The sequence below is a fragment of the Momordica charantia genome (assembly GCF_013281855.1).
Source record: "Momordica charantia cultivar OHB3-1 chromosome 4 unlocalized genomic scaffold, Mcharantia_2.0 BLBB01000004.1, whole genome shotgun sequence".
NCBI classification, from domain to species: Eukaryota; Viridiplantae; Streptophyta; class Magnoliopsida; order Cucurbitales; family Cucurbitaceae; genus Momordica; species Momordica charantia.
Window position 1 is genome coordinate 5,587,467 of NW_028275162.1, and position 27,705 is coordinate 5,615,171.

Here is a 27,705-nt window from a genome sequence, read left to right on the forward strand (position 1 = left end):
ACTCATATTCTGACTCGTTTGAATCCTCACCAACTGATGGGTAATGTCGTTGATCATAATAGTAGCAAGATTTTGACTGAGATATATGATTCTTGTGAAATTCTCGACCCAAACGTCTCTTGATTTTATCCAAGAATTCATATTCTTCAAAGTCTCTTCCTTGAACTTGACGGTATTTCTTTCTTGTACCCACCGACTCTTGTACAAATCCGTGAAAATGTGAACTATAATTAGAAAATTGAGATCGCAATCGGGCTGAAGAAATATACTCAATATCTTCCTCAGAGTTGCTTGAATCAATATCCCAATCTTGATTTCCATTGTTTTCCATTTCTTACTCACTTGAATCATAATCCCAATCTTGGTTTTCCTTGTACTGTTGGAATCTCGATTTTCTTTCTTGTACCCACCGACTCTTGTACAAATCCATGAAACTGTGAACTATAATTAGAAAATCGAGATCGCAATCGGGCTGAAGAAATATACTCAATATCTTCCTCAGAGTTGCTTGAATCAATATCCCAATCTTGATTTCCATTGTTTTTCATTTCTTACTCACTTGAATCATAATCCCAATCTTGGTTTTCCTTGTACTGTTGGAATCTTTGTCTTTCTCGTGCATCATATCTCCAATTGCACATGTTTCTAGGGTCGTATTTCTTCGTTCTTGAAAATCTTGTACTGGGATCTTGTTTGTAAAAATCTCGTTCTTGGTCATCAAAGTACTGTTTTCTTCTTACTTCTTGAAAAGAGGGTACTCTAAAAAGTATCCTCTTGTATTTTGGTGTGGGCTGGTGAATAACGAGCACAGTGTTGTGGGCATGCTTGTCCAGGGTGTGTTACCCATGGCCGCATGTCCAAACCATCCTCACCACTCGCTTTCCTTTCATGTCTTTAAAGCTTTCTAGTGTAATTTTCTTGTATCGGGTTTTTGGGGTTGTAGGTGGATTTTGGCCGAGCGGCTTTGGAACTAGGTGTGTATTAGTAAGATATGTAAGCACGCCAAATTTCAAGCCAATAGGAGTTCACACGGGCCCTGTAGGCCACCGAGTGACTCCTCGCCACTTAGGACGTCTACACCTGCCACACCAAAAATGCCTTATAATGTACCTTAGGGGGGACCAAGTAGTCATCAAACCTCCCCCCGACCAAGTGTTGTATACTTTCTTGCAATCAAAGCTTTCTTGCATCCAATGTCTACAATGCTTGTTTTAAAGATGTTTTCAACTGTTTTTCTCTCTCACGTTTTCTAAAACCAATTTTCTCCTAAAACGTGAGCGGAGGCTAGACCCACGACCGAGATTGTCCGCAACTTACAGTTTTTCCCGGCTGACTTGCTCGTTTGAGCTAGAGCAAGTGCCGAACAATCGCTCGAGCTGCTTTAAAAAGGTGCGATTGTGACAAGTGGTATCAGAGCTTAGTTAGCTCCTCGACCCGAAAAAGTCCGGAACCATGTCGACGACAAAACAACTGAGCAAGTCGCACGTCGACCGACTGGTAGAGATAGAAGAACAACTTCTCTACCTAAGAGAAGTCCCTGATTCCCTCCGTCTGCTGGAGGCGCGAGTTGATGAATTCTCCGAGAAGTTTGGAGAAATAGACGCAGTGAATGCCCGTGTAGACGGGTTGCCGATACAAGATATAGCCATGAGGGTTGAGACCCTAGAAAGCAAAGCTACACGTCCTGGTAGCTTCGAACGTGGAGATAGTTCCACGAACCCAAACACACAGATAGAAGTACGTATGGGAGAGTTAAACAACTCGCATTCGGCAATGATGCAATTGTTTAACGAAATGACAGAAGACTTCAAAGTGACCATCGACACCCTCCGAGCTGAGATGACGGAAATAAGCACTAGAGTGAACCTAACCATGCGAGCCGTGGGAAATCAAGCTCCCAACCAAGCGAACATGGGGTTCAACAAGTTGAAGGTCCCAGAGCCCAAACCATTCAATGGCAATAGAGACGCCAAAGATCTCGAGAACTTCCTGTTCGACGTAGAACAGTACTTCAAGGCTACAGGGACAACGTCAGAAGAGATGAAAGTGACTTTGGCCACCATGCATCTTACTGATGATGCAAAGCTGTGGTGGAGATCTAAAGTCAACGACATTCAGAATGGTCGATGCACGATCAATAACTGGGATGATCTGAAGAAAGAATTGAGGGGTCAGTTCTTCCCCGACAATGTCGAGTTCATGGCTAGAAGGAAGCTACGTGAACTCCGACACACTGGAACAATCCGGGACTACGTGAAACAATTCTCTGCCGTGATGCTGGATATTCGCGACATGTCAGAGAAAGACAAGGTGTTCGTCTTTATCGAAGGATTGAAACCGTGGGCCCGAACCAAGCTGTATGAACAAAGGGTACAAGACCTTGCCACCGCCATGGCCTCTGCCGAAAGATTGCTAGACTATAGCAGTGAACCATCCCACCCAAAAAAGAATGCTACAAACCCCATTGGGGGAAACAAGACGTTCAAACCCTTTACCCCAAAGAGTGGGGGAGCTGACAAGAGACCTCAAGGCCCGAATCTCTGTCCTTCCCGAGGACCCTATCCACAAAGTCAAAACGCTCAAAGGCCGATATCATGCTTCTTGTGCAAAGGTCCCCATCGGGTAGCTGAATGCCCACACCGAGCTGCCCTTACTGCCCTTCAAGCATCCGTTCAGTCGTGCAATGAACCTGAAGTTGGAACGGATTGTGAGAAGGAAGAAGACGAAGAAACACCTAGAATGGGGGCGTTAAAATTCCTATCTGCCATTCAAAAGAGGGTCAATGGACCCAAAGGAACGTCCGAAAAGGGGCTTATGTTCGTAGATGCTACGATCAATTGTAACCCTGCAAAGAGCACCATGGCGGATTCGGGTGCAACCCACAACTTCATATCAGAACAGGAAGCCCACCGACTGAAATTGACTATTGAGAAGGATACGGGTAAGATGAAGGCCGTCAACTCCGAAGCTCTACCCATTGTGGGAGTTTCTAAAAGAGTGACGTTGAAATTAGGGACGTGGACAGGCAATGTCGATTTCGTAGTAGTTCGCATGGACGACTTCGACGTTGTACTGGGGATGGAATTCCTCATCGAACATAAAGTCATACCGATGCCTCTGGCCAAGTGTATGATTGTCACTAGTAATAGTCTCACTGTGGTCACAGCTAGCATCAAACAACCTGGTGGCATAAGGATGATATCCGCGTTACAGTTGAAGAAAGGCCTCAACCGGGAGGAACCTACCTTTATGGCCATTCCGATGGTCGAACAGCCGGTGGAGACAAGAGATGTCCCACCTGAAATTCAACTTGTCATGAGAGAGTATGTTGACATAATGCCAGATAGTTTACCGAAGACCTTACCTCCTCGACGAGGGATTGACCACGAAATCGAGCTCATTCCAGGAGCCAAACCTCCAGCAAAGAATGCGTACCGGATGGCTCCACCGGAGTTAGCCGAACTCCGAAAACAGCTAGATGAGTTGTTAAACGCTGGGTTCATCCGCCCAGCTAAAGCTCCCTTCGGAGCCCCTGTGCTGTTTCAGAAAAAGAAAGATGGGACGTTGCGTCTGTGCATTGACTATAGAGCCCTCAACAAAGTCACGGTTCGCAACAAGTATCCCCTCCCAATCATAACCGACCTGTTTGATCAATTACATGGAGCTAAATATTTCACGAAATTGGATCTCAGGTCGGGCTACTACCAAGTGCGTATTGCAGAAGGTGACGAGCCTAAAACTACTTGTGTGACGAGGTATGGGGCTTTTGAATTCCTCGTGATGCCTTTCGGATTAACGAATGCCCCTGCCACGTTCTGTACTATGATGAATCAGGTCTTTCACGAATATCTCGATCAGTTTGTGGTAGTCTATCTAGACGATATAGTGGTATACAGTCCGACGCTGAAAGAACACCAAATCCATCTCAGGTTGGTCTTCGACAAACTAAGGCAGAATCAGCTATACGTAAAGAAGGAAAAGTGTGCGTTCGCACAGAAGCGGATCACGTTCCTTGGCCACGTGATCGAACAAGGGCAAATCAGTATGGACACAGATAAGGTAAAGGCGATCCAAGAATGGAGAGTCCCTACCTCTGTGACCGAGTTGCGCTCCTTTTTAGGGTTGGCCAACTACTACCGACGATTTATCGAAGGATTCTCAAGGAGAGCCACCCCAATGACAGAGTTACTGAAGAAAGGAATGACCTGGATGTGGTCGAGGGAAAGTCAGGACGCCTTCGAAGATCTAAAGGCGGCAATGATGAAAGGCCCAGTACTTGGGCTAGCCGACGTGACGAAGCCGTTTGAAGTAGAAACGGATGCTTCAGACTACGCGTTAGGTGGTGTCCTTCTCCAAGACGGTCACCCGATCGCTTACGAAAGTCGCAAGCTGAATAATGCGGAACGACGTTATACCGTATCAGAGAAAGAAATGCTAGCCGTCGTTCACTGCCTCAGGTCTTGGAGGCAGTACTTGTTGGGCTCATATTTTGTGGTAAAGACGGACAACAGTGCAATTTGCCACTTCTTCAATCAGCCTAAGCTAACATCCAAACAAGCCAGGTGGCAGGAATTGTTAGCCGAGTTTGATTTTAAGTTTGAACACAAGGCAGGAAAGTCCAACCAAGCTGCCGACGCTCTTAGCCGTAAAGGAGAACATGCGGCCCTGTGCATGTTAGCCCACATTCACGCCAGCAAAGTGGACGGGTCGATCCGTGACCTTATTAGAGAGTATCTTCAAAGAGACCCCTCCGCCCGAACTGTGGTCGAGCTGGTTAAGACCGGGAAGCCCCGCCAGTTCTGGGTTGAAGGGGACCTATTATTTACAAGAGGAAACAGACTGTACGTGCCAAGAATGGGAGACCTGAGAAAGAAGCTCCTACATGAGTGTCACGATACACTATGGGCTGGTCACCCGGGGTGGCAACGGACCTGCGCCTTGCTGAAAAAGGGGTACTTTTGGCCAAATATGCGGGAAGATGTGATGCAATACACGAAGACCTGTCTTATCTGTCAGCAAGATAAGGTAGAAAGGACTAAAATAGCAGGGTTGCTTGAAGCCCTACCAACTCCTACGAGACCATGGGAGAGTGTGTCGCTCGACTTCATCTCTCACTTGCCCAAGGTAGGAGAACATGAAGCCATTCTTGTCGTTATCGATCGATTTTCCAAATATGCAACTTTCATTCCGACTCCCAAGACGTGTTCCGCCGAGCTGACAGCGCAACTGTTCTTCAAACATATAGTAAAGCTATGGGGAGTTCTGACGAACATCGTTAGCGACAGGGATGGCCGATTTACAGGAACCTTCTGGACGGAACTTTTTTCTATTCTGGGTTCAAGCTTGAACATTTCCTCGAGTTATCACCCACAGACTGATGGTCAGACAGAGAGATTCAACAGCATGCTTGAGGAATACCTGCGTCACTTCATCGATGCCAGACAAAAGAACTGGGTCCAGCTGTTAGATGTGGTTCAATTCTGTTTTAACGGCCAGACAAGTTCCTCAACAGGAAAGAGCCCCTTTGAGATTGTGTGCGGAAGACAGCCGTCTATGCCACATATTCTTGACCACCCGTATACGGGGAAAAGCCCTCAAGCCCACAACTTCACAAAGGAATGGAAGCAGACGACAGAAATTGCTCGAGCATATTTGGAAAAAGCTTCCAAGCATATGAAGAAATGGGCCGACCGCAAGAGACGCCCTCTCGAATTTCGAGTAGGCGACAAAGTTCTTATCAAGTTGAGGCCAGAACAGATTCGTTTCCGAGGACGCAAAGACCAGAGACTCGTGAGAAAGTACGAGGGACCCGTGGAAGTCGTTAAGAAGGTGGGGAGTGTCTCGTATAAGGTGGTGTTACCAGCTTGGATGAAGATTCACCCGGTGATCCACGTGAGCAATTTAAAACCTTACCACCCCGACCTTGAGGATGACGAACGCAATGCTGCTGTGCGGCCCGCCATCGACTTCAAACAGAAGGAAGACAAAGAAGCAGAAGAGATCCTTGCAGAGAGAACCAGAAAGGTGGGGAGACCCGTTCGAAAAGTTCGAGAATTCCTCGTCAAATGGAAGGACCTACCTGATGCAGAGACCAGCTGGGAACGAGAAGAAGACCTTGAAGCCTGGAAGACGAAGATCGAGGACTTCAAGCTGCAGCAGTTGACAGGGACGTCAACCGTTTAAGTGGGGGAGAATGTTGTGGGCATGCTTGTCCAGGGTGTGTTACCCATGGCCGCATGTCCAAACCATCCTCACCACTCGCTTTTCTTTCATGTCTTTAAAGCTTTCTAGTGTAATTTTCTTGTATCGGGTTTTTGGGGTTGTAGGTGGATTTTGGCCGAGCGGCTTTGGAACTAGGTGTGTATTAGTAAGATATGTAAGCACGCCAAATTTCAAGCCAATCGGAGTTCACACGGGCCCTGTAGGCCACCGAGTGACTCCTCGCCACTTAGGACGTCTACACCTGCCACACCAAAAGTGCCGCACAATCGCTCGAGCTGCTTTAAAAAGGTGCGATTGTGACACACAGCATCACGAAGCTCCCTCTTGCGATCTACGTCAACAAGAGTTTCCCGACTCCTACCAGCGGCTGCCATTGTTGGCCCAGGAGATTGCTCTGATACCAATTTGGTATAGCCTAAAGCTCTCCAAGAATCCATAATGGAAATTTGATTATAATGATGTACCAATACAAAGCCCAAAAGCCTCTATTTATTGAAGAATTAACAACTAATTAATTATAAGGAAAACTAAAACAATTCCATCAGTCAACAGCTGTGGGAAGACGAAGAGTCATCCTTCAAGCACTCGAGACAAGCAAAGAAACTCTCAACTACACTCTATTGCTTCAAAAATAACCAGACTTACTAACGTTCAAACCAGCCTATCACACCCCAAACAAGCTCCCGAAATAACCTTGCTGCACTTTAAAGTAAGGCATTCAAATTCTAAAAATATCTTGAAAATCAAGAGGCCTTATCAATCGGGACAAGAGTAATTCCCATTTCTTCAAAATAAGAAGGAATGCTTGATTGCTTTAAAAGATCTGAATTTTCATCTTCGTTTGGCTCTTTAAAAAGGATCTGAAAGTCTTCCTCAAACAAATGTTCACTAAAATCTTCAATAGGAATGTCAGATTTTGGGGAAGAGTCCAAGCTACTTTTTATGAACACTGCCTTGTCTTCACTAGATTCAATATTCGAAATTTTACGAGAAGAATTCTAACGACCCATACCGACATTAGTGGAATTAATTGAGCCATAAGAGAGAGACTTGAGCCCTTCTAATTTGCATTTCTTATTGGAAAGTTTACTTGAGAGATTATCTAACGACTCCTCATCTTCTTTATTAAAGAATGTAATCAAATCTACTTGAGGAATCTCAGATGATTCCAACTTCTTAACAATATTATCTCCGTTTAACTTTCGTCTATTGTAATAATATGAAGGGGGTGGAATAAGACGCGTTAACTTCTTAGGGCCTTGGGAGAAAGAATAAACCTTTGGCCTTCCAATTGTCTTATCCAATGCTTCCTCTTCCAACCTATCTTGGATTGCTGCATTACCTACCTTATTAAATGGAGGGGCGTTTTGGACGACCTCTTCCAAATATTTGGATAAAATTGGAGTTTGGGCTCTTCAACTTCAAAACAGGTCTCCTCATCTTCCATCACCATTTTAATGCGTTTGAGATCCAAAATATTAGAAAAATTTTTGAGATTGATAGTGCCATCTTCTTCCTTAGCAGGATCCTAAGCAAGAAAAATCTTTAACTCTTGCAAATACACTGCCCAAAAGAGAGTCTTTTATTTCAACTTCAGCAGGAAAAAAACCACATGAATTCTTCTTCACTTCTACCTAAATCAATTCGCAATTCAACATATTCAAAGTCTGAGAGGAAACATCAAGCAAACCGCCGAAATGACTTCCAATAGCTTGAAAACAACAGCAACTCCAATAGCTTAAAGGGATGTTCACAATTTCAATCCATCCGCCATATCCCAACACAAACTCAGGTTTGCTATGCTTGATATCAGACCACTTCTCAAATTTCACATGAAAATGACCAATTTTCTTCCATTTTCCCTCGTCTCCCAAACCTTTAAGGACCGTCCCCTCCTCCAATTTTAACAGAGCCTTATCGGCTATAAAAGGGTTAACTAAACAATCCACCTCAAAATGATTCTTCAAAGCAGTAGCAATCTCCTTCTAATTATCATGTGATTTAAGTCTAGAGATAACCATCAAAGAATTCCAATCCACTTCAACTACATCTCCTTCTTTTTTAACCCAAAAGCCCTATTTTTTAATTGAGAAAGTATCTTCTCCCTTGGACACAGGAGGCTTTAGAGAACTCTCCTTGGCTATAGGATTCGGGACATCATACTTCTGCGGGATATCCTCCTTGTTCCTTGAATGAGAGAGAGAATCCTTTAACATTTCCCAGAATACTAACCATCCTCTTTTCTTTTGACCAACAGGGACCACAATTCTTCCTCTCATGCCTGATTTAGGGAGCAGAATACATTCGAAACAGCAGCCCTGCTTATTAAAACTTTTCATAAGTCTACAAACACAAAACTCTCCCTTTGCTTGTCTGAAAAAATAAACTCTCAATGGATGTTGCATCAAATCCACTACGGCCTCTTCAAACCAAGCTAACTGTTTCTTATGGAGTGAAAAATGGAAATGCCAGTTATCAAATGTCTCTTCTAGCTTGAAGAAACCATTCAGCTGAGAATGAATGAAAAAGGACTTGTTTGCAGCTCGACAACTCCTTGAAACCATGATTCAAAACTTCGAAAAACTAAAATCGGTAACAGTAAGCTAAAAAGGAACCAAGAACAATCTAATCCTGCAGAAGCAGTAAGAATCAGCAAGAGGAAAGGAGAGAGAACACAGCACACTTACCTCTCCATGGCTTGGTATTACTAAAAAGTGCAAATCGGCGGAAGAGTTTTCTTTCTTTGAAGCTTGCAAATGCCAAACAAATTTTATAGTGGGGTGATCATTGGTGTTGGCAGGCCTCTCCTTTTTGTTTGAAGTTGGATGTTCTGAATTTTTACTTTTCTTATTGCTAAGAAACAATTTATTGATGAAATTACAAAAGATAAAGGATGAAAATCCTCATACCAAAGGAAGAAACATAAAACATTTTCAAAAGAGAACATAAACTCTATGTGAAAAATTTATTGTTTCTTTTCATTTCAACACTAAAAAGTTAGTATCTTGTTAAAAAATTAAAAAAAGAAAAGAAAAGAAAAGAAAAACTATAAGTATGAGAGAGCGGGGAATTTTTACACTAAGTGAGCCAAAAAGAACAATGATTCACAATAACTATCAAATGATGTCTCCTTCTATTTGAAAAGTTGCTTCTTTCAATCCAAGTAGACCAGAAAGAAATATTAATGGAGTCATAGGATTTTCTTCTCTTGCTTGAACGGGTGTCCTACAAGAACCGTGGTCAATAAAGCATGTGGCTCCTTTGGAAGGGGTCTTCCAGCAAAAGGTGGATAAGATATACCACCAAAATGTCAAGGCAAAAGGGCAAGTGAGAAACATGTAGCTTCGGGACTCCCAGTCACCTTTACAGAAGCAGCAAAAATTTTGGGGAGATGGCTACCCATGGGGATGTTTTGAAATTGTTATCCCACAAAAGTTTCCTTCCAAACCAGCTTAGGTTTTTTTTTTTTTTTTGAACAAGAAACAAATTTTTCATTGATTTATTGAAAAGGATCAGAAAAATGTTCAAAGATACAAACCCCTGAAGGAGTGAGAATGTAACCAAAGAGGTAAACAAAGCATCAAACAAAACAGAACACAAAACAAAAGCTAAGGGGGAGTTATAAAAGCCTCCCAATTAGAATAAATCATACTCGGAGAGTAATTAACAAAAATATTGAAAGAGCACACCATTGAGAAGCCTTAAACTTTGCTAGGTAGAAAACTTCAATCGGATCTCGACGTTTCCCCTTAAAAAGCCTTTGATTTCTCTCAAACCAAATATCGGACAACAAAGCTTTGACTCCATTACACCAGATAAGACCCGCCTTTGACACAAGACATGGGCTGTAAATGGGTTCACTGGTGTATGCATGGAGGAAAAAGCTATAGCGAAAAATGGTGAAAATGGTTTGATAAAAGATCTAAGGAAGAAACCATCGGCGAGTGGTGGCGAAATGAGTTTATGGCCGAATGGGGATACCTTTTTTCGGTTCGAGCCCCACAGAGTGCGTAGCCAAGACTTCCTCCCTTCGGGACGAGTCCTGCAAGATCGATTACAGTATTGGGTGGCTGTCGGCACCCCCGGTCATGGGAATCCAACTGTCGAAGCCACACGGCATCGATTCCGGGTAAGGAAAAAAAAGATCTAAGGAAGAAAGGAATAAAATCAGAAGAAGAGCGGATTTAGTAGGGGAAAGAAAGAAGAGAAAGAAAGATCAAAAAGATCCAGCTAATAGGTCGTATTTGAGGTTGAATTTGGACAAGCTCACTGAGGAAGCTTTTTTCCACCAGAGTATGTTGTCTTATATATATGCATAACGCATGCTAGTGACAATGAAATCTGATACACAATTCGAAATTGTGTGGGGGCTTGAAAAGTGGGCTACTGTCAAAACCTATTGGTTCATCCAAACAAACTCGGGTTTGGCAACTCCTCCCTCCAAACATGGGTTGGGCTCAGGAACCCAAAGCCACCCTAAGCCCAACCCACTTCCCCTAAAAATTCACTTCAAGGCAGGAGCATATTTAACTTTATGTCTTTGTATCTTTATGCCTTTTATGCTTTCCCTTCACCCTCTTGAGAGTTTGTAACCTTGAACAATTTTTGTTCCTATTCATTTCATCAATGAAAAGTTCGTATTTCGTTAAAAAACAAGGTAGGAGCATCATGTTTCTCGGAGCATGCTCAGACTTCTTTTTCCTACAAAGCTTATATCTTGAATATCAGTTTCTGTATGTATGCATTTATAAACCGAAGGAAGGGGGAGAGATAGACTGACCCATCCAAGACAAGCTTCAGGTGATGCACAAGAGAAGATATGTGACCAGTTACCTGACAATCAGATTACAAAAAGATTACTGAGATAAAAAATAATAAATTATTTAAAACTTTTTACTCTCTTTATGGAGGAAAAATGTTTACTTTATTAAGTTTTGTTAAGAAGCAATTCAATTGAAAGCAAAAGTTTGTATCAAGAGAGAGAGGACTAGCTACCTCAAGCAAAACATTACAATAAAAACACTTCATTTAAAAGAAAGGATATTTGCACAAGGCTTTGTTAACAAATCACCAACAGGTCATATTAGTCCTCAGTCATCTCAAAACTAAAAAAAAAACAAAAAAAAGATAAAAAAATATCCGCCCATCCTCAAAAACACTTCTATATCTCTTTCAAAACTCAATCGTTCTAACTGTACAACAACTTATCTCTTTAATTTGGATGCCTCTGCCTCTCTCACTCTTTTAAATCTTTCCAGATAAATAATATTTTATTTCTAATATAAAAAATTATAAGAAAAAATAATAGAAGGAAAACTTCATCTAGTATCTGTATCTCAAAGGGCAAACTACTCGGACATGTAGAAGGAGGATCAATCACCAACCTGCACACGAGGGATCAATCTCGTCAAAGTTCTGATTGCAGCACGTCTTATGTCTGCCGGGGCATCCACCTTAAATAAACGAATAAGTGCAGGAAGAAGAAGATGCATGTGTTCATCCAAAGTGCCTACAGCATAAATTATATGTGAATCACGACAGGTAACATTAAATAAGAAATTCGTTACATAAAAATTTGCATGCAACCAGAGCTATGGCCTCAAAAACAAATCAAATCATCCAAAACATGAATATCTAAGCCAAGGGTCTGACATCGGCATGTCAAGAATAAAGCAGCTATAAGCACTTCTTTTAGCTTCAAAACTAACCAGATAAAGCTTTACCTTAATCTAGTTTTTGATAGTGGAAGAAAAAAGTTTGAGTTCAGAGGACGATAAAAATGTGAGAGTTTGTTCTTGCAACCCTGAAATTCTGAGTACTTGTCACCACAACACAGCGGACTGCACTTAATGAGTCCTAGAACAAACTCCATTGATGAATTCAATTGAAAGTACTAGCAATTCAATTTCATTGATTGCCATGAATGCCATCACATTCTTTTTTATACAAATTAAAGAGTTCCAGGTCTTTTAGGGGAAAATAAAAAAAGGAAAAAAATTGTGAATTCAATTAAGTTCCATTATTGATACAGCCTAGCAGCTTTCTCACTCAGTATTCCAGTGAAACCTTTATTCCAAACCAAAGGTCAGGTTTTGCAGCAGCATTGGTTCCATTACATAGGCTGCTAATGAACCACATTGAGCAACTAACTAACAATATAACCAACAGACAAGTAGCTATCTAACAAATTAAGCCACAAATGGGAGCTTTTGTTACTTGTTGACGCCAGGTTGCTCCATGTTAGCAAGAAAGAGAGTATGAACTCCTTGTCCTAAGAGAAAGAAAAAGGAGGCTATCCAGGGTGGCTGTGACTTTCTTTCCCTTGTTACATTTACTAAAGAAAAGTTGAATAGAGACTCTATCACTCAGAGAACTCTCCTTCCCTTGGCCCTCGAATCTATCAACTCCAGCTAAGAGCAAGGTAAGGTTGATGCCAGTTTACTAACAATGATGCCATATTTATATTATTATGTCACTATTATTTACAGAAAGCATCCTATTTAGCATATTTTAGATAGCTCCAAAATCTCCACCCACAAATTGTGCTAATACAACGTCAACTTGAAAGGGAAGGAAAAAAAGAGAGATACTATCAAAACAAGAACAGCATTAACCACCAAAAGCTTCACATTGAAAGCTACAAAACTGAGAAAAAGTAATAATGATGATAAATGTATTCTACAAGTACGAAGAGTACTAACCACCAAAAACTTCAAGAGTGTGAAGGATATCAAGAACATAGGTATAATCATTACACCGTTCAGCATCGCTCAATACTTGAATACAACAAGGAAGAATAATGTGGAGAATCATTCTGAACTCATCATTAAGAGCCAAGCAAAGTTGTTCCACTAAGTGAAGAACCTAAACAAGCAAATTAAAATAGTTAACCACCAAAAGCACCGCCAACACCACCCCAAACACACACACACAGCATGCTCACTGGATAGCCAAGTGGAGGACGACTGGTAGAGGGAAAACTGAAGGACGACCATAATTCTGATACGAGAGAGAGCAGCTCTGGTAAATATTTGCGAATGTGCTGCAAAAGCATACCAAGTTCTAGAATGTTTTTGGAAAAAAAATAATCATTTAAAACATGGATAAAAGGCTGATACACAATAGTTTGTAACAAAAACCTGGCGAACAATAGACACTAGAGTTCCAAGTTTCCATGTTATGAAGTCCTTCAAAGTATCATCACATGTACTAACAGTGTGGAACAGATCAGGCAAAACCTGAAGCCGAGGACATGAAAGAATTTCAATTTAGACAAGAGAGAAAATTTCAAACTAATTATATTCATCTGCACATAAACTGACCTTGGGTAAGTATGGAACAGAACCAAGGCCCATAGACTATATTTGTACAAAGAAAAAACGAGAGGAAAATTAGAGATAATGGAGTTAGGTGCGAGACGTCAACTGAATAGAAATATCATTACTTCATGATATGCATACCTTGAATATGAACATAAGGGACCCAACCACCTTAAGATGATAACTCGCAAGGGAAGGATCTCTAAGTATTCTTAAGAGCGAATTGATTGCCACCTGGGAATTTAAATATAGGTAAATAAACAAAATTGTAAACTATAAGCACCTATCCTCTACATTCCTCTAAATTTAAATATTATTTTCAATTCAAATATCTCATAATTCGGAAACCCAGAGGAAGCGCTCCTCTACTGGTGACTCCAAAGGGATATAAATCTGTATATCACCTTACCAAACCCCTTAGGGATAGGTATCTATGTATTACACCTCATTGAGCAAAGTACCGTGGAATAATAATCTTCAGATGTTGCAAACGATGGCCACAACTCCATAGGCAGTTCATCCACAGATTGAATATGTTGACCAGAATCACTTGCTGCACGTGGTACATCTCCATGTGACCCTGGCAAGCTTAGCTGGTTCCTTTTATGCACATGAGGATCCAAAGCACCCATTATTCCTAGAACCTGATGAAGGTCAAGTAATTGAGAATTGAGCATGATAACGATATAAACTTCATCTGGTTCTAAAGTAGATACCTTTAGTACTTCACGTCTGGTAGACCAAGCTAGCTCACCATTCAGCAATTTTAACAATAAGCCAAGCAACAACGGGTACTCATTGTATGGAGTTATAACATACCTACCATGATAGTCAAAGATATTTATTTTGCTGTCATCATGAGGAGTAAATTATTGATCAAATTAAAGAGAATGTCGAGAGAACAATTGACATGTAGGAGAAGATATTCTACAGAACAAAAATATATAGAAGAAAAAGGAAATGATATCCCAAGAGAGGGAGAGGAGAGGCAAGCCCAAAACTACAAAGCGTACTCCATCGATCATTCTCTAGGTTCCGTCATGACTGCAAAATTATCAAACGTTTCTCAACAACCTAACCAAATAAAATATAAAATTTAATATATATTTGATATTTTATTGATAGGGAGTGCTTTTATGTAAGCTCCCAGGCATTTATCCTCTTCTGTATTTCATCATTCTTAATGAAAGGTGTTACTTCTGAAAAAAAAAATAATAAATAAATAAATAAGATCCATCCAATCAATCACTTCTATAGAGAAAAAAAGGCATCCTAAAATCTAACAACCAGCTACAGTCACCATCTTCCTTAGCCTCGTTGATTGTCAAGAGTGTCACCCTATCTTCATTGAAAAGATCATGAAACTCCTCACTAAAAGTGTACTCTAAATAATCCACAATTCGATCAGATGAAGAATTTAAATAACCAGGGGAATCTAACTACTTGTACTATCATTAATGCCTTCATCATCGTTAGAAATAACCTTGGTCTCAATGTGTTGAATCAAATCCTCATTTGTTGATACCTCTTTACTCAATTTCTTTGGCAAAAAATTTTGACTTGGATCCACCATTTAAGTTAAATCGCAGCTTTCCAGCCGCATTTAAGTACTTGAGTCCTTTGGACACCCCCAAGCCCCAATGTATTTTTATCGAAGGGAAGGGTTCAATGATCGCAGCTTTCCAACGACATTTAAGTACTTGAGTCCTTTGGACACCCCCAGGCCCCAACGTATTTTTTCGTCTAGAATAGAAGGGAAGGTTCAATGAATTTCCTTAGAGGCAAACCACTAGGAGAAAAGGATTGCCTTGAAGAATCCTTAAAAAAGGTAGGTAGCTTTTGAAAAAATAACTCCTTCATCTTACTCATCAATCTTTGCCTCCCCCTCGACAACATAAATTAAAGGCTCCTTAACCATCTCATTAATGGTTTCCTTTTCCAACCTATCTCCTACCCCATTAATACAACCATCAGAGTCTAATGCTACTTTTTCACTTCTATATAAGGTACTACTCAAGGCTAGAGATCTTTCATCTTCAAAAACTTACTTGAATTTCTGAATATCCAACTTGTCTCGAGATTGAACAAGGTCCATATTAGAGAAATTTCTTCGGTCAAAATATTGATTATTGAGATCTACTTCCACACGAACGAAAAAGTTCCCAAGCTTAGAATCCTTAATTTCTACTTCAGCAGGGATAAAGCCGCTTTGATTTGGTTCTACTTCTACCTGGATATATGCAGCTAAACAATCAAGTATGTTTAATGTTTGAGACGGAACACTTACAGTACAACTGAGATGACTCACCTCGAAGCATTGACGAGTCCAGTATTTGAGGGGAAGGTAACAAATTCTGATCCATCATCCATAACTTTCTACCACTTCTTTTTTGTTGTGATTACCAAAGTTCCAACTGTCGATCTTTAAATGATATTTTCCTATCCTTCCCCATTTTCCAAACTTTCGGAGTTAGACAAAATCCTCCCATCTTCAAATTTCAAAATAGTTTTATCTACCATGAAAGGATTAATACTACAAATCTGAGGAAACTTTTTTATCAGATCTTCAAAGATGTCATACCAGTTGTCATGTGCATTAAACCGGGTTATAAGCATGATACTATCCCAGCCATGATATTATCCCAATCTATCTCAAGCACTTTAGCTTCTATTCTAACCCAATATTCTTGCTTCTTTCCGTGGGAGGATACTCTGAATATGCAGAGTTTTTTATTTCATAACTTCTCTTTGCAAAAAGACTTCTGGTTCCTTTAATAACATCTGCATAAGAGGACTGGGATTTAACCGACAAAGCCTTATTTATTTCATCTGATGTTCCATTAATTCTAGATAAACACATTCAACATATCTCAAAAAGCTAATCAGCCATCTCTGTTGAATCTCGCAGAAATCACAATTCTTTTTCTTCTTCCAGAAGAAGGCCATACCACACATTCAATATTAAGTCTCGAATCAATTTGAATCTTATGAATACTGACAAGTGTCATTCTCATTTCTAACTTGCTTGAAGAAATATTCTTGCATTGGATAATGCATCAACTCAACAAAAAAAAAAAGGAAAAAAAAAATCAAACCACTTTAATCGAGAATACTGGAGAGACAATTGGATCCTTCCTCATGTCTCTTCAACCACGAAGAGATCGTCCTTAGCCCAAATACATAAATGCTTGCCCTCAATACCACAACTTTTTTTATTCTGCTGATGAGGAACTGCTTAACACAAAACCAAGGAGCTAAATATTCCATGATAAACAAAAGTAGGCTTTGACTGCCGAAATGAAGAAGTAATGAATCTGAAGCCTCCCTCCATCAAGAAAAGACAAGAATACTAAAAGATCTCAACCCTCAAAATTGCTGCAATGCGGACACTTCTAGAAAAGAAAAGTACCCCACATAAAAAGAAAATGGACCTTACAAAAGTTAATAATAGACATGGGCTACTCCTCTCATCACCAATTGATTTTGAGATAGAACCCCATGAATATTAACATGGTATCAGAGCGGAAAGTCCTATGTCCGAACCCTGCATTGTTGTTTCCTCCCCATTTATTAAATTTTCCAAGCCAGGGGGAGTGTTAGATATCTATAAATGAACTAAACTTATCCAACCCATCAGCTTAAGCTTTTGGGTTGAGTGGTGGATAATTCATCCTTAACAGAAACCAACCAAAAAATCGATGGCCCTTAATTAAAGCCTACCTATTCGGTGATTGGAACTAAGGTAATACCAACATCTTCAAAATATTTGAAGAATTTTTTATTATCAATGCAAGAAGGAGAAAGCAAGACATCCATTTCCCCATGAGAGCTTAAAGGGTCTCGACACTTTTGCAAAAAGTAAATTGAAATCTCCTGGTAGGGAAACCTCTAATAAATCTTCATTACCAACCTCTTGATGTTCCAAAAATCCTGCTAAATCCATTAACATTGAAATCTTCCTCATCATCAAACAAAACGTTACCTTTTTAAGTATTTATTTGACTGCTCACTTGTTGAATTAATGAAACCATGGCTGAGTGATGAACTACCTTTAAAAGCCTTTTCATGATCCGAGGAGGCAATAATCCCTCCACTTTCCTTCAAAAAAAAATTTTCCCCAGCAACCTTTAATCAATCAATACCATTTAAAAACCTCGATGATTTATAAATATCTTTTGAACACCTTTTTTTTCTAAATAATCTTTTAAAAAAAAGTTCTTATCCTGTTCATTAACTCCAATATATATAAAAAGAATTTCAACATTTTCCTATTATGCACCTCATAGAAAAATGACATCGTTTTCTTTTGCGCCCCAATCTTGGGAGGCTATTACGCTTTAGTACACCTCACGCTGTAGAAGCCACTAGATTCACTTTGAAACCTTTAGAATTTGCTAAATTGTAATTTTGTTGACAATAATTTTTCTCTGTGGACCATTGAGCTCATTCAGAAACCTCCAGCCTCACTTAACAAGATAACTATAATTCCTAACTTTGAGATTGCCAATGTCAAATCTGCCACTACCTGTGGGCATATATACAATGTTCCATCTAACCAAATTGTTCCTCCCTTTCTGGATAGCCCTTTCTACACAAACTCTCTAATGATCTTTCCAACCTCTTGACAATGGGCACTTAAAGATGGAAAAGTAATGTATGAGATTACTCAAAAGGACCACATTCACAAGGGTCACTCGGGCACCTCTTGAGCAGACAAGCTCTTCCACTTGGCAAGCTTGTACGCAAGACAGGCCAGAAACAAATCTCGTTGGGTTTACCACACCCAGCTCCTAGCAATACATCCACGAGTTAAAGCCAAATTATTCACCTCATAGTCTTCCATATCGATGCCCACAACCGAAGTCTTGTTCAAATTCACATTTTTTATATAGGAAACTGCACTTTTCATTAAGATAAATGGAAAAGAAAACAAAAACACGGGCACACAAAAACAAGAGCCCGACAAGGGAAGCCCTAGCTAAAGAAGGGCTTCCAATTCACATTCACATTAAACCTTGATATGAATTAAAAAAGGTAAATAACATCAAGCAAGTTGTTGAGCGTTACATGTAGGGGTGCACATCAGTTGGTCGGCGTCGATTGTAGGCTCAAGTCGACTGACCACCAACCAATCGGTTTTCATCGGTTAGAGCTCAACAATTTGGCTCTGCAACGCCAACCAACCAACTACACCAATGATTGGTCGATTTTGGCTGAAACCGACGTAAAATGAGATGAACAGGTGGGAGGAGAAGAGAAAGGGAGAAGACGTACATAAACTTCAAAAAAAAAAATGTTTAACTTTATTTAAAAAATTTGAAGTATTGTTTGAGAATCTGCTTTTTTTATTTTTTTTTTTTGATAACTCAAGAGAATCTGCTGGTTTTTTGTATGTTTTGTAGACTACAATAATAACTTATATGTTGGTCAATTGGCTTTTTAATTTTTCGACCAGACTAACAGACCAATTCATCGATTTTATATTGGAAAAACCAACCCCAACCTAACCGACCAATGTCGGTTTTGGTTGGTCGGATTGGTTTTTTAGAATTTTTTTGTTCACCTCTACAGAGTTGTTTCTGGCAAAAAAAAAGGATGAGTCTAATGCACAAATTGAAGATGGTTAATGTTGTATTTGTGTCCCATATCTCGTGTCCATGTTCGTGCTTTTAGTTTACATTTTCCCATTTATTCATGTATCAATGAAAATTTTGCTTCTTGTTAAAAAATAAATAATAATTAAAAAATACCACAAACCACAAACCACAAGCCAAGCCCGACCCTCACACACACCCGAAAATGAATTTGAAAATCCACAAACATGAAGGGCATTATGAGAAGGTAATATTATACCCTGTGCTCTGAACAACTTGGCCAAGGGTAGAAACAGCCACTTCACGTTTTGCAACAGCAGCTCCATCCAACAAGGCTTCAACAATCAATGGCATGAGTTCAGGGAGGTATTGTCTCATTGCAAAACCACCCTGTCAACACCCATAAAGCAGATTAAGGAAATAACTACTGTAACACATTTGTTTATGCTCTAAATTAAGAAATTCAAAAACAAAGAAGAGAAAATGCAAGCAGTCTTTAATTTTATTTTTCTTTATTTTCACCCGCACTCTTTAACTCCAGAAAGAATAGAACTTGGAGAAGGTGCATTCCATATAGGGCTAAACAAAATAGCAAACATTACAGTTACCACCAAATCCAAATAAGAACGGGAGATGTGGAATATAACCTTTACGACTAATAGACTTTATGAGTGGTTAGTCACGCCTTTTGAGTTAACAATGAAGCCCAATACATTACGGCCCTTACGACTGAGACCCTCCAGCAATTTTTTGACACATTTTAATACCCTAATTTGATGAGCCATTACCGTAGAACATATATTCAAAAGTTTTTTATTGTTTTACGAACTAATAAAATGTCCATTAATAAAGTGCACTTCCCTCATTCACGGTTTTTATTTCTAGGTTCCACTGCGAGAGCCAATGGAATTAAAGTGAGTCAGCAAAAGGTGGACCTAATAAAATATGCGATGTCATCAGCCATTTAAGGGATGTCTATCCAAGAGTTTAATGAATTTACTTTTAGCAAATTATATGGAAAAAAATGACAACTCCAATGGACATTAGAAGTAGGGGAGTGTTGTAGACCTAAAGAAGGGTCTGCAACAGGAGATAGACATAATTGATAAGGAGGAAAACCAGGGTCATCTGAATGATGATTGGATCACTAAAAGGCGAGCTCTTCAAGGGCAGTTGGCCAACGTGGTCCTAAATGAGAGTAGACTGTGGGCGCAGAAATGTAAGAAAAAGTTACACCCCTAGCTTGATATGTTCTAATTGGGGAGCTTTTATTGTAACTTTTTAATTTTTGTTTTTTCTTTTCTCACTCTTTCGAGAGTTTGTATCTTTGAACATTTTGTTCTTTTTCATTATTTCAATGAGAAGTTAGTATCTTGTTCAAAAAAAAAGAAATGTAAGAAAGAGTGGCTAGACAAAGGAGACGAAAATACAAATTTCTTCCATAGATGAGCCTCAGCCAGAAGGAATAAGAATCAGATTTCTTCTCTTGAAGACAGGGATGGCAGAGTCCTGTCTATAGACCTTGAGATAGAGCAAGAAATTCTTAACTTCTTCCAACAGTTGTATGATCACCCACCCTAAAGGCCAAAGGTTCACTTTAAAAGGGATAGAATGGCCTCCTTTGTCAGAAGACTGGAAAGATAGACTTGAGAAGCCCTTCAGAGAGGAAGATATTCATCAGGCCATTGAGGGGCGAAGCAATTTAAAATCTCCAGGACCACATGGCATGACAAACGAGTTTTTTTTTTTAAATTGGAACATTTTGAAAGCTGACTTAGTAAAAGTGTTCCAAGATTTTTTTGAAAACGGAATTATCAACAACAAAACAAACGAGACTTATATATGTTTGATCCCGAAGAAAACAAACACTAATAAAGTGGAGAATTTCAGACCAATCAATTTGGTGATGTCTCTGTAAAAAATTATTTCGAAGGTCCTAGCTGAGCATCTTAAAAAGGTGCTCCCTCTTATCATTGATGACTCTTAGGTCCTTGATGCTATTTTGGTGACGTCAGAGACAGTGGGAGATTGGAAGGCTAGAAACAAAGAAGGTTTCTTGCTTAAGCTCAACTTTGAAAAAGCCTGTGAAAAAGTAGATTGGGCCTATTTAGATGGTATTATGGATTACAAAGGCTTCGGCAATAGATGGAGGAAGTGGATGAAGAACTGTCTCTCCACGGCAAATTTCTCGATCCTCATTAACGGTAGACCAAGAGGTAAGTTTTTCGTGAAGAGAGGTCTTAGACAGAGAGACCCTCTCTCTCCCTTCCTTTTTATTCTAATGGGAGACTCCCTTAGTAGAACGATTCATTTCTGCTGTGAAAGGAGGTTTATTTTGAACAACCCGATCGGAAGAGTAGGCGTGGTGTCTCCCATCTTCAATTATGTAGATGATACTTTGATTTTTTGTCAACATTCAGATGGGAATCTTGAAAGATGGTGGATGCTGCTAGTCTTTTTCCTAGAAGGCTCCGGTCTTTCCCTGAATCCGGAGAAAACCTCCCTGATTGGAATCAATGTCGACAGGGAGGTGTTAAACAGGGGTGCAGACTACCTTGGATGTAAAACAGAGGAGCTTCCTTTCAAGTATCTCGAAGTTCCTTTGGGAGGTAACCATCATAAAGCCTCCTTTTGGGATCCAATTGTTGATAGCTTAAGAGCAAAGATGACTAAATGGAGGAATCTGCAGCTTTCAAAAGGGGGGCAGCTGACTTTGGCCCTTGCTGTTTTTAATAGCCTCCCGATTTATGCCTTCTCTATCTGCTCCTACAAAGGTGATTAAAGAAAAGATAGTCAGAGATTTCTTCTGGTGGGGGGGATTGTCATCCTCAAAGACACCTTGTAGATTGGGATGTTACTGCCTTGCCCAATGCTTTTGGCGGTCTGGGGTTAGGAAATTTTAAACAGAGAAATGAAGCCCTTCTTCATAAATGCCTATGGAGATTCACACAAGAAGATCATGCTCTTTGGAGGAAGGTCATAGCTAGTATCTACGGAACCAATAGTCTCGACTGGAGTACGCTCGCCCCAAAAGGGACAACCAAGGGAAGACCGTGGGTGGACATTGACACTTTCAACAATTCTTTTCAGAACTTTGTGTCCTTTAAGGCAAGTAACGGAGCTAAAACTAGATTTTGGAAGGATAAGTGGCTAGGATCCAGCCCTTTGGAGTGCCAATTCCCCATCCACTTCAATATTTCCCTTAAAAAAGAGGCTACGATTGCCGAATGCTAGAAGAACGATCAGTTAGATTGGGACTTTGGCTTTCGCTGGGCCTTCAATGATAATGAGCTACCTAGGCTAGTTTCCTTTATGGAAAAGGTGGGCTCTTTTCGGTTGGGTAATGCGGAAGATAGACTCAAATGGGACTTAGATGGCAACAGCTTATTCTCAACTAAGTCTATATTTCTGAAACTGACAGAAACAGTCCTTAAAATCACCTCTCCCCTCATAAATTTGATTTGGAACTTTGCCTACCTAAATAAAGTCAAAGTTTTTTTATGGAGCCCTGCTCATAGAAGCCTCAACACACATGAAAGGCTTCGGAGAAGACTCCCTCAGTGATCCCTCTCCCCCTCGGTGTGCTACCTTTGCTTAAAAGAGGAAGAGAGGGTAGACCATCTTTTTATTCATTGTTCTATGGCTTCCAAATGTTGGTCTTTGCTGTTTGAGGTGTTTGGTCTCACTCTCTGCATCCCAAGATCAGTTGATGGATGGCTGATAGAAGCATTGCAAGGGTGGCATTTAAAAAGAAATGTGGCTAGAGGTATCCTGTGGGACTTATGGAGAGAGAGAAATCAACGGGTCTTCAACAATACGGCTCTCCCTTTTGGTTCTTTTGGACTAATGTTGAAATCACTTCTTTATGGTGTTTGCAACACAAAAAATTCTTTTGTAATTATAGCCCAACAATGCTCATGAAAGATTGGCAAGCGGTTTTATATTAATTTTTTTTTTGAGGGGAAAGGGCCTTCTCGTCCCTCCGCCCCTAGGCTGTTCCCCTTTTTGTGATTAATACATATTTGTCTTGTCTCTTATTAAAATTTGAAAAAAAAAAAAAAAAAAAAAAAAAAAAAAAAAAAGCGCTCCAAACCATGCACCATCAAACACCACCACCATATGTTGAGATAAATGCTCAAACTCATACATAGGTGTTAAGAGTGTCAAAAGACATATCAGATACCTTCTCGATACATACATCATTTAGAGCTCTATTTCTCCAGAATCGCAAACAATAGCCTTGGGTGTGTGTTTGTATGTGCGTGTGTGGGGTGGGGGGAATCTAACCGGCCCAATGTAAGCAAATTCAGAAGGGAAGGGGAGGGGCAGTGCAAAAAGATGCTCAAATTTCCTGCTTCTAAAACCACAGGATACAATAAGTAAAAGTGAGTAATTATTTGGAATGTTTAATTGCAAAAACATGTAAAGGTCACCCACCACTCTAGCAAGATCTCCAACAGTAACAAGAACTCCAGTGATGATGCCATTATTAGCATTCACCCCAGTGCCCTCACTAAGCCTTGCCACGAGTGCCTGAAGAAAAACATTCAACAAACAGATGAGAGAGAAAGAAAGAGAGACAGTGTATTCATGCGAGTTAGAGACAGAAGTTCATGAGCAGTATCTGATTTACTAAACCTTGTGAACAGGAGCAATGTAAGGAAGTATTAATCGTTCACAATTACGTATCAAACATCCCAACAACTTCGCACTTTCTTCTCGGCATTTATTATCTGCACTGCTAACTTTTAAAAATTTAACTGATGCCTTGACAATCAATCAAACATCTATTAGTTTTGATATCAAGATCAAGTAGAAAAAGGTATATCTGGCTATCTAAGACAAAAACCTGCTTCAGATTACCTCTGGTCCAAATAAGTTAACAATTGTATAAGATGGCGACGAAGAGCTGGAAGAACATATGCAGGATTCTTTTCAGACAATCTCCCAGCAACAGATATGGCATACTCTCGAACATCAAAATCCTACATCATTAGCATCAAGTTCTCACAATTAAGAAAAATAATTTTGATCCTCTTACAAGCAACCCATTAACAACAGTAGAACATCTAAATCTTCAAAAGCACTACTCAGGAAAACTTAGAATCCAGCACTATTCTGAAAATGTATCCTCTCACCCAGCATATCAACATGGAAAAATGAATAGTTTCTATATGCGAACGGAGTAATCATCTGAGGCATATGAACATCTCAGTATGCTTGAGAGAGAGAAAGAGAGACTAGAATCTTCTTCCATGTAACAAAATCCTCTTGGGAGTGGAAGATTGACATTTTTTCATATTTGTCTTTGTTTTCTTTCACAAGGTCAGATTATCTACTATTTTTCTGTACCTTTTTCTTTTTTAAATAAAGTTGTGTTTCATATGAAAAGAAAACCATGCAATACTAGATATGAAAGATGAGCAAATAGCAGAAAAAGAAACACTAAAAGTTTATTAATACATGCATAGATGTGGTCTGCCTATGTGTGCTACCATCATGTAAGCAAACTGCACGAGATGCTCAAACAATAATTTACAAGTAATGAATAACCTCATCATTAAGTGCAGCAAAGACTGCACTCAGGCTATCAGCCTGTGCTATAAAATCGTCAAAGCCCCTATTTCCATGCAGAGAGACAAAGATAGAATTGCGAACAGTAACATCAGCATCTGCAACAGCCGCAATGAGAAGCTTTTCCACAAGCTGCAAAAAGACTGATATTAGGTACAAAAAAGTAGTGGAGGAGTGCACAAGTTCTGAAACAACATTTTTAAATGGAACCCCAAAAGGCCAAAACAAAAATGAATACAAAAACAACTTACAAGAAATCCCAACTTTGTTTTTTTATTGAAGAGAGCAACTCTCATTTCCTTTAAAAGAAAGCTTTTCCAGAATGTTCAAGCTTTCTTTATTACCTCATGGCTCTGTTGCTGATTTTTGGGACAATGCTACTGGTTCATGGAACATTATTCTAAGAAGACCTTTCAAGGAAGATGAGCTACATGAGTTTGCTGGCCTGCTACAGGTGATTAGCTCCTTTTCGATTACTAATAAGGAGGAAAGAGAATGGAACATTGATCCTACAGGGGTGTTTACTGTAAATTCAGTTTGCAGATTGTATAATTCCTCTTTGATGCCTCAGGAATTATTTACAGCATTATGGAAGTCTAAAAGCCCAAGGAAAGTTAATATCTTTTCTTGGATTATGCTTCAAAGGAAGTTAAACACTGCTGATTTGATTCAAAAGAAGCTTCCCACAGCTTCAATGCTTCCTTCTTTTTGTGTTCATTGTGAATCGAGTGGGGAAGATATGGATCACTTGTTCTTTCATTGTTCTTATGGCAATCAAGGCTGGTTTTCTCTCTTTGATCAGTTCAAGATCAGTTGCGTTTTTGATTTGAGGGCCGAAGCAAATTTGTCCCAATTGTTAAGTGGAGTCACACACTTGTCACCTATGGCAAGACTTCTATGGATTAATGTGGTAAAGAGTTTTCTCTCAGAAATCTGGTTTGAAAGGAATTCGAGGATATTCAAGAACAAAAGAAGATCTTTGCTCGATTTTCTCTCATCCGCCAAGCTCAAAGCATCTCATTTGTGTTCTAACCATTCTCACATTATTGCCTCTCTTATTGTTAATAATTGGGATGTTTTTATTTGGCCTTCTAATTTTGTTGTTTAGATTCTGTATTTTTGTTTTTCTCGTTTCTTTTTCACTCTTTCAAGGGTTCGTATCCTTGAATAATTATTGTTCCTTTTCATTTCATCAAAAATTATAGTCTAAAGACAGAAGGAGCCAAAACCAGAAAGCTTACAAAGTACACAATTATACAAAAAGTGCTTCGACTCAAAAGAATGAGAGAAAAAAGATAATCATAAAAATCTTAGTTATGGAAACTAAGGGAGGCATTCAACCTAGCCAAGGCCAAACCTCCCCCGAAGAACTAACCTTCTATTTCTCTCAAGCCAAATATTTCAAAGGACCAAAAAGAAAGTAGCATGTCTAAGAACCATGCAACACCAAATGTTGTAGGGTCAAGCAGCTGTCCCATGACATTAGTCAAGGTGCAGATAAGCTGGCCTAGACACTCACGTTAAAAAAAAGTACAGTCACAAGGACTTAATGGATAACTAATAACTAATAATGCCAGTTAACATTCACTGGATCAAAGTAACTAAGCAAGCATGCTACCACAAATTACTGAAGGTAAAAAACATAGGAGAAAATGAGAAAACAGTCTTCCACAAATTTTGGAAGATAATACTTTTATGTGGTAACCGCTACATGGCAACCATTAGGCTGGCTCCTACACTTATTGAAAATAACCTGATGCCAAAATGTGTGAGGTATCTAAAGGAAAACACCATAAATTGGTGCATTTTTGTATAAACGCACAAAGTTCTTAGTATCCACATTACCAATCAAGACAACCTAGACATCAGTTTCCAATTAACTAAATGTGAACCACCTCCCTCATCTGCACCTTCCACCAAACAGATTCCTCATGACCAGTCCTTAACAGTCACAAGAACTTTAAGTATGGATAACTAATAACGAAGAATTACAGTTGACATTAACTATATCAAAGTAACCAAGCATGCATGCTACCCTTGGAAAATAAGCTTTCATCAAAGAAGGCAACTTCCTTAATTTCAAAAGGAAATAGTACGAGGTGAGTTATCTAATTAAAAAAGAATGAGCACAAAAGGGAAGCCCTTGCTTTTGTGAATGGGTTAGAGAAAAGGTAAAAAGGATTAAAAAAAAAGCAAGAATTATGAAAAGAATGACTTTCATTGAAAACAAATCAGAATACACGAGGGCTTTCTAAAGCCCAAGCCAAAAAGAGCCAAAGGGAAAAGAAAGCCTAACCCTTGAGATAAAAATTAAAATTTGGTCAAACTAATTCCAATAACTAAACAAAATAAAAGTAAAAATAATTACAAGTTAACACATAACATACATCACTAATTTAACGTCGAGGATCGAGCAAAGGCAGAAGAGAAAGTGTATTAATAGCCGATAAAAAATAGTTCAATGCAAAAGGCAATTTTTCCAAAACAATATACCTCCTCGATAAGGCGACGGCGTTTCCCACCAGTGCGACTAGACCTACTAGTACCAAATTGTGTGCATTGCAGTCCACAAAAGGAGTTTGCAACTAGTTTGCAACAACATAGAGCAGCATCTTTTCGTGTTGCTCCATCTTCATCATCCAAATACACAACAACTGATTCTCGTGCAAACTCTAGAAGGTCATGACCCTAAACCAAATAAACAAAATTGTAGACTAAAAGAAATGTTGAGCGTAAAAAGTTAGTTTCTGATTGTACGCAACAAACCTTAAAGTTAAAACGAGCAAGTGTTTGCAATGCAAGTTGCACAAGAGATGAACCACAAAGATCTGAAACTTGTTGAGGGACTATCATTGCATTTCCCCGCCCCACCACAGCAGCTGGCCTACCTTGAGGAGAATATGATTTTGATAGAACCATTGAAATGCAATCTAAAAGCCGGTCTTGAATACTGGGTAGCTGAGATGGAATACTGCAAAATAAAAGTAGATTAAAGA

The 27,705-nt window shown here is 39.5% G+C and overlaps 1 protein-coding gene across 1 annotated transcript in view; it reads right to left on the bottom strand.

Annotated features, from left to right (window-relative positions):
- TOR (target of rapamycin) overlaps positions 1 to 27,705 on the bottom strand; it is a 90,819-nt gene that overhangs the window by 48,264 nt on the left and 14,850 nt on the right. The window contains exons 9-24 of the mRNA XM_022293108.2: positions 27,476 to 27,680; positions 27,203 to 27,397; positions 24,689 to 24,841; positions 23,999 to 24,120; positions 23,774 to 23,873; positions 23,573 to 23,668; positions 19,395 to 19,525; positions 14,258 to 14,360; positions 14,003 to 14,185; positions 13,683 to 13,775; positions 13,545 to 13,580; positions 13,362 to 13,460; positions 13,166 to 13,264; positions 12,924 to 13,086; positions 11,607 to 11,731; positions 11,003 to 11,055 (exon numbers count right to left, since the gene is read on the bottom strand). Coding sequence (XP_022148800.1) covers positions 11,003 to 11,055; positions 11,607 to 11,731; positions 12,924 to 13,086; positions 13,166 to 13,264; positions 13,362 to 13,460; positions 13,545 to 13,580; positions 13,683 to 13,775; positions 14,003 to 14,185; positions 14,258 to 14,360; positions 19,395 to 19,525; positions 23,573 to 23,668; positions 23,774 to 23,873; positions 23,999 to 24,120; positions 24,689 to 24,841; positions 27,203 to 27,397; positions 27,476 to 27,680 — 1,956 coding nt within the window. The remainder of the gene's footprint in view (positions 1 to 11,002; positions 11,056 to 11,606; positions 11,732 to 12,923; positions 13,087 to 13,165; positions 13,265 to 13,361; positions 13,461 to 13,544; positions 13,581 to 13,682; positions 13,776 to 14,002; positions 14,186 to 14,257; positions 14,361 to 19,394; positions 19,526 to 23,572; positions 23,669 to 23,773; positions 23,874 to 23,998; positions 24,121 to 24,688; positions 24,842 to 27,202; positions 27,398 to 27,475; positions 27,681 to 27,705) is intronic.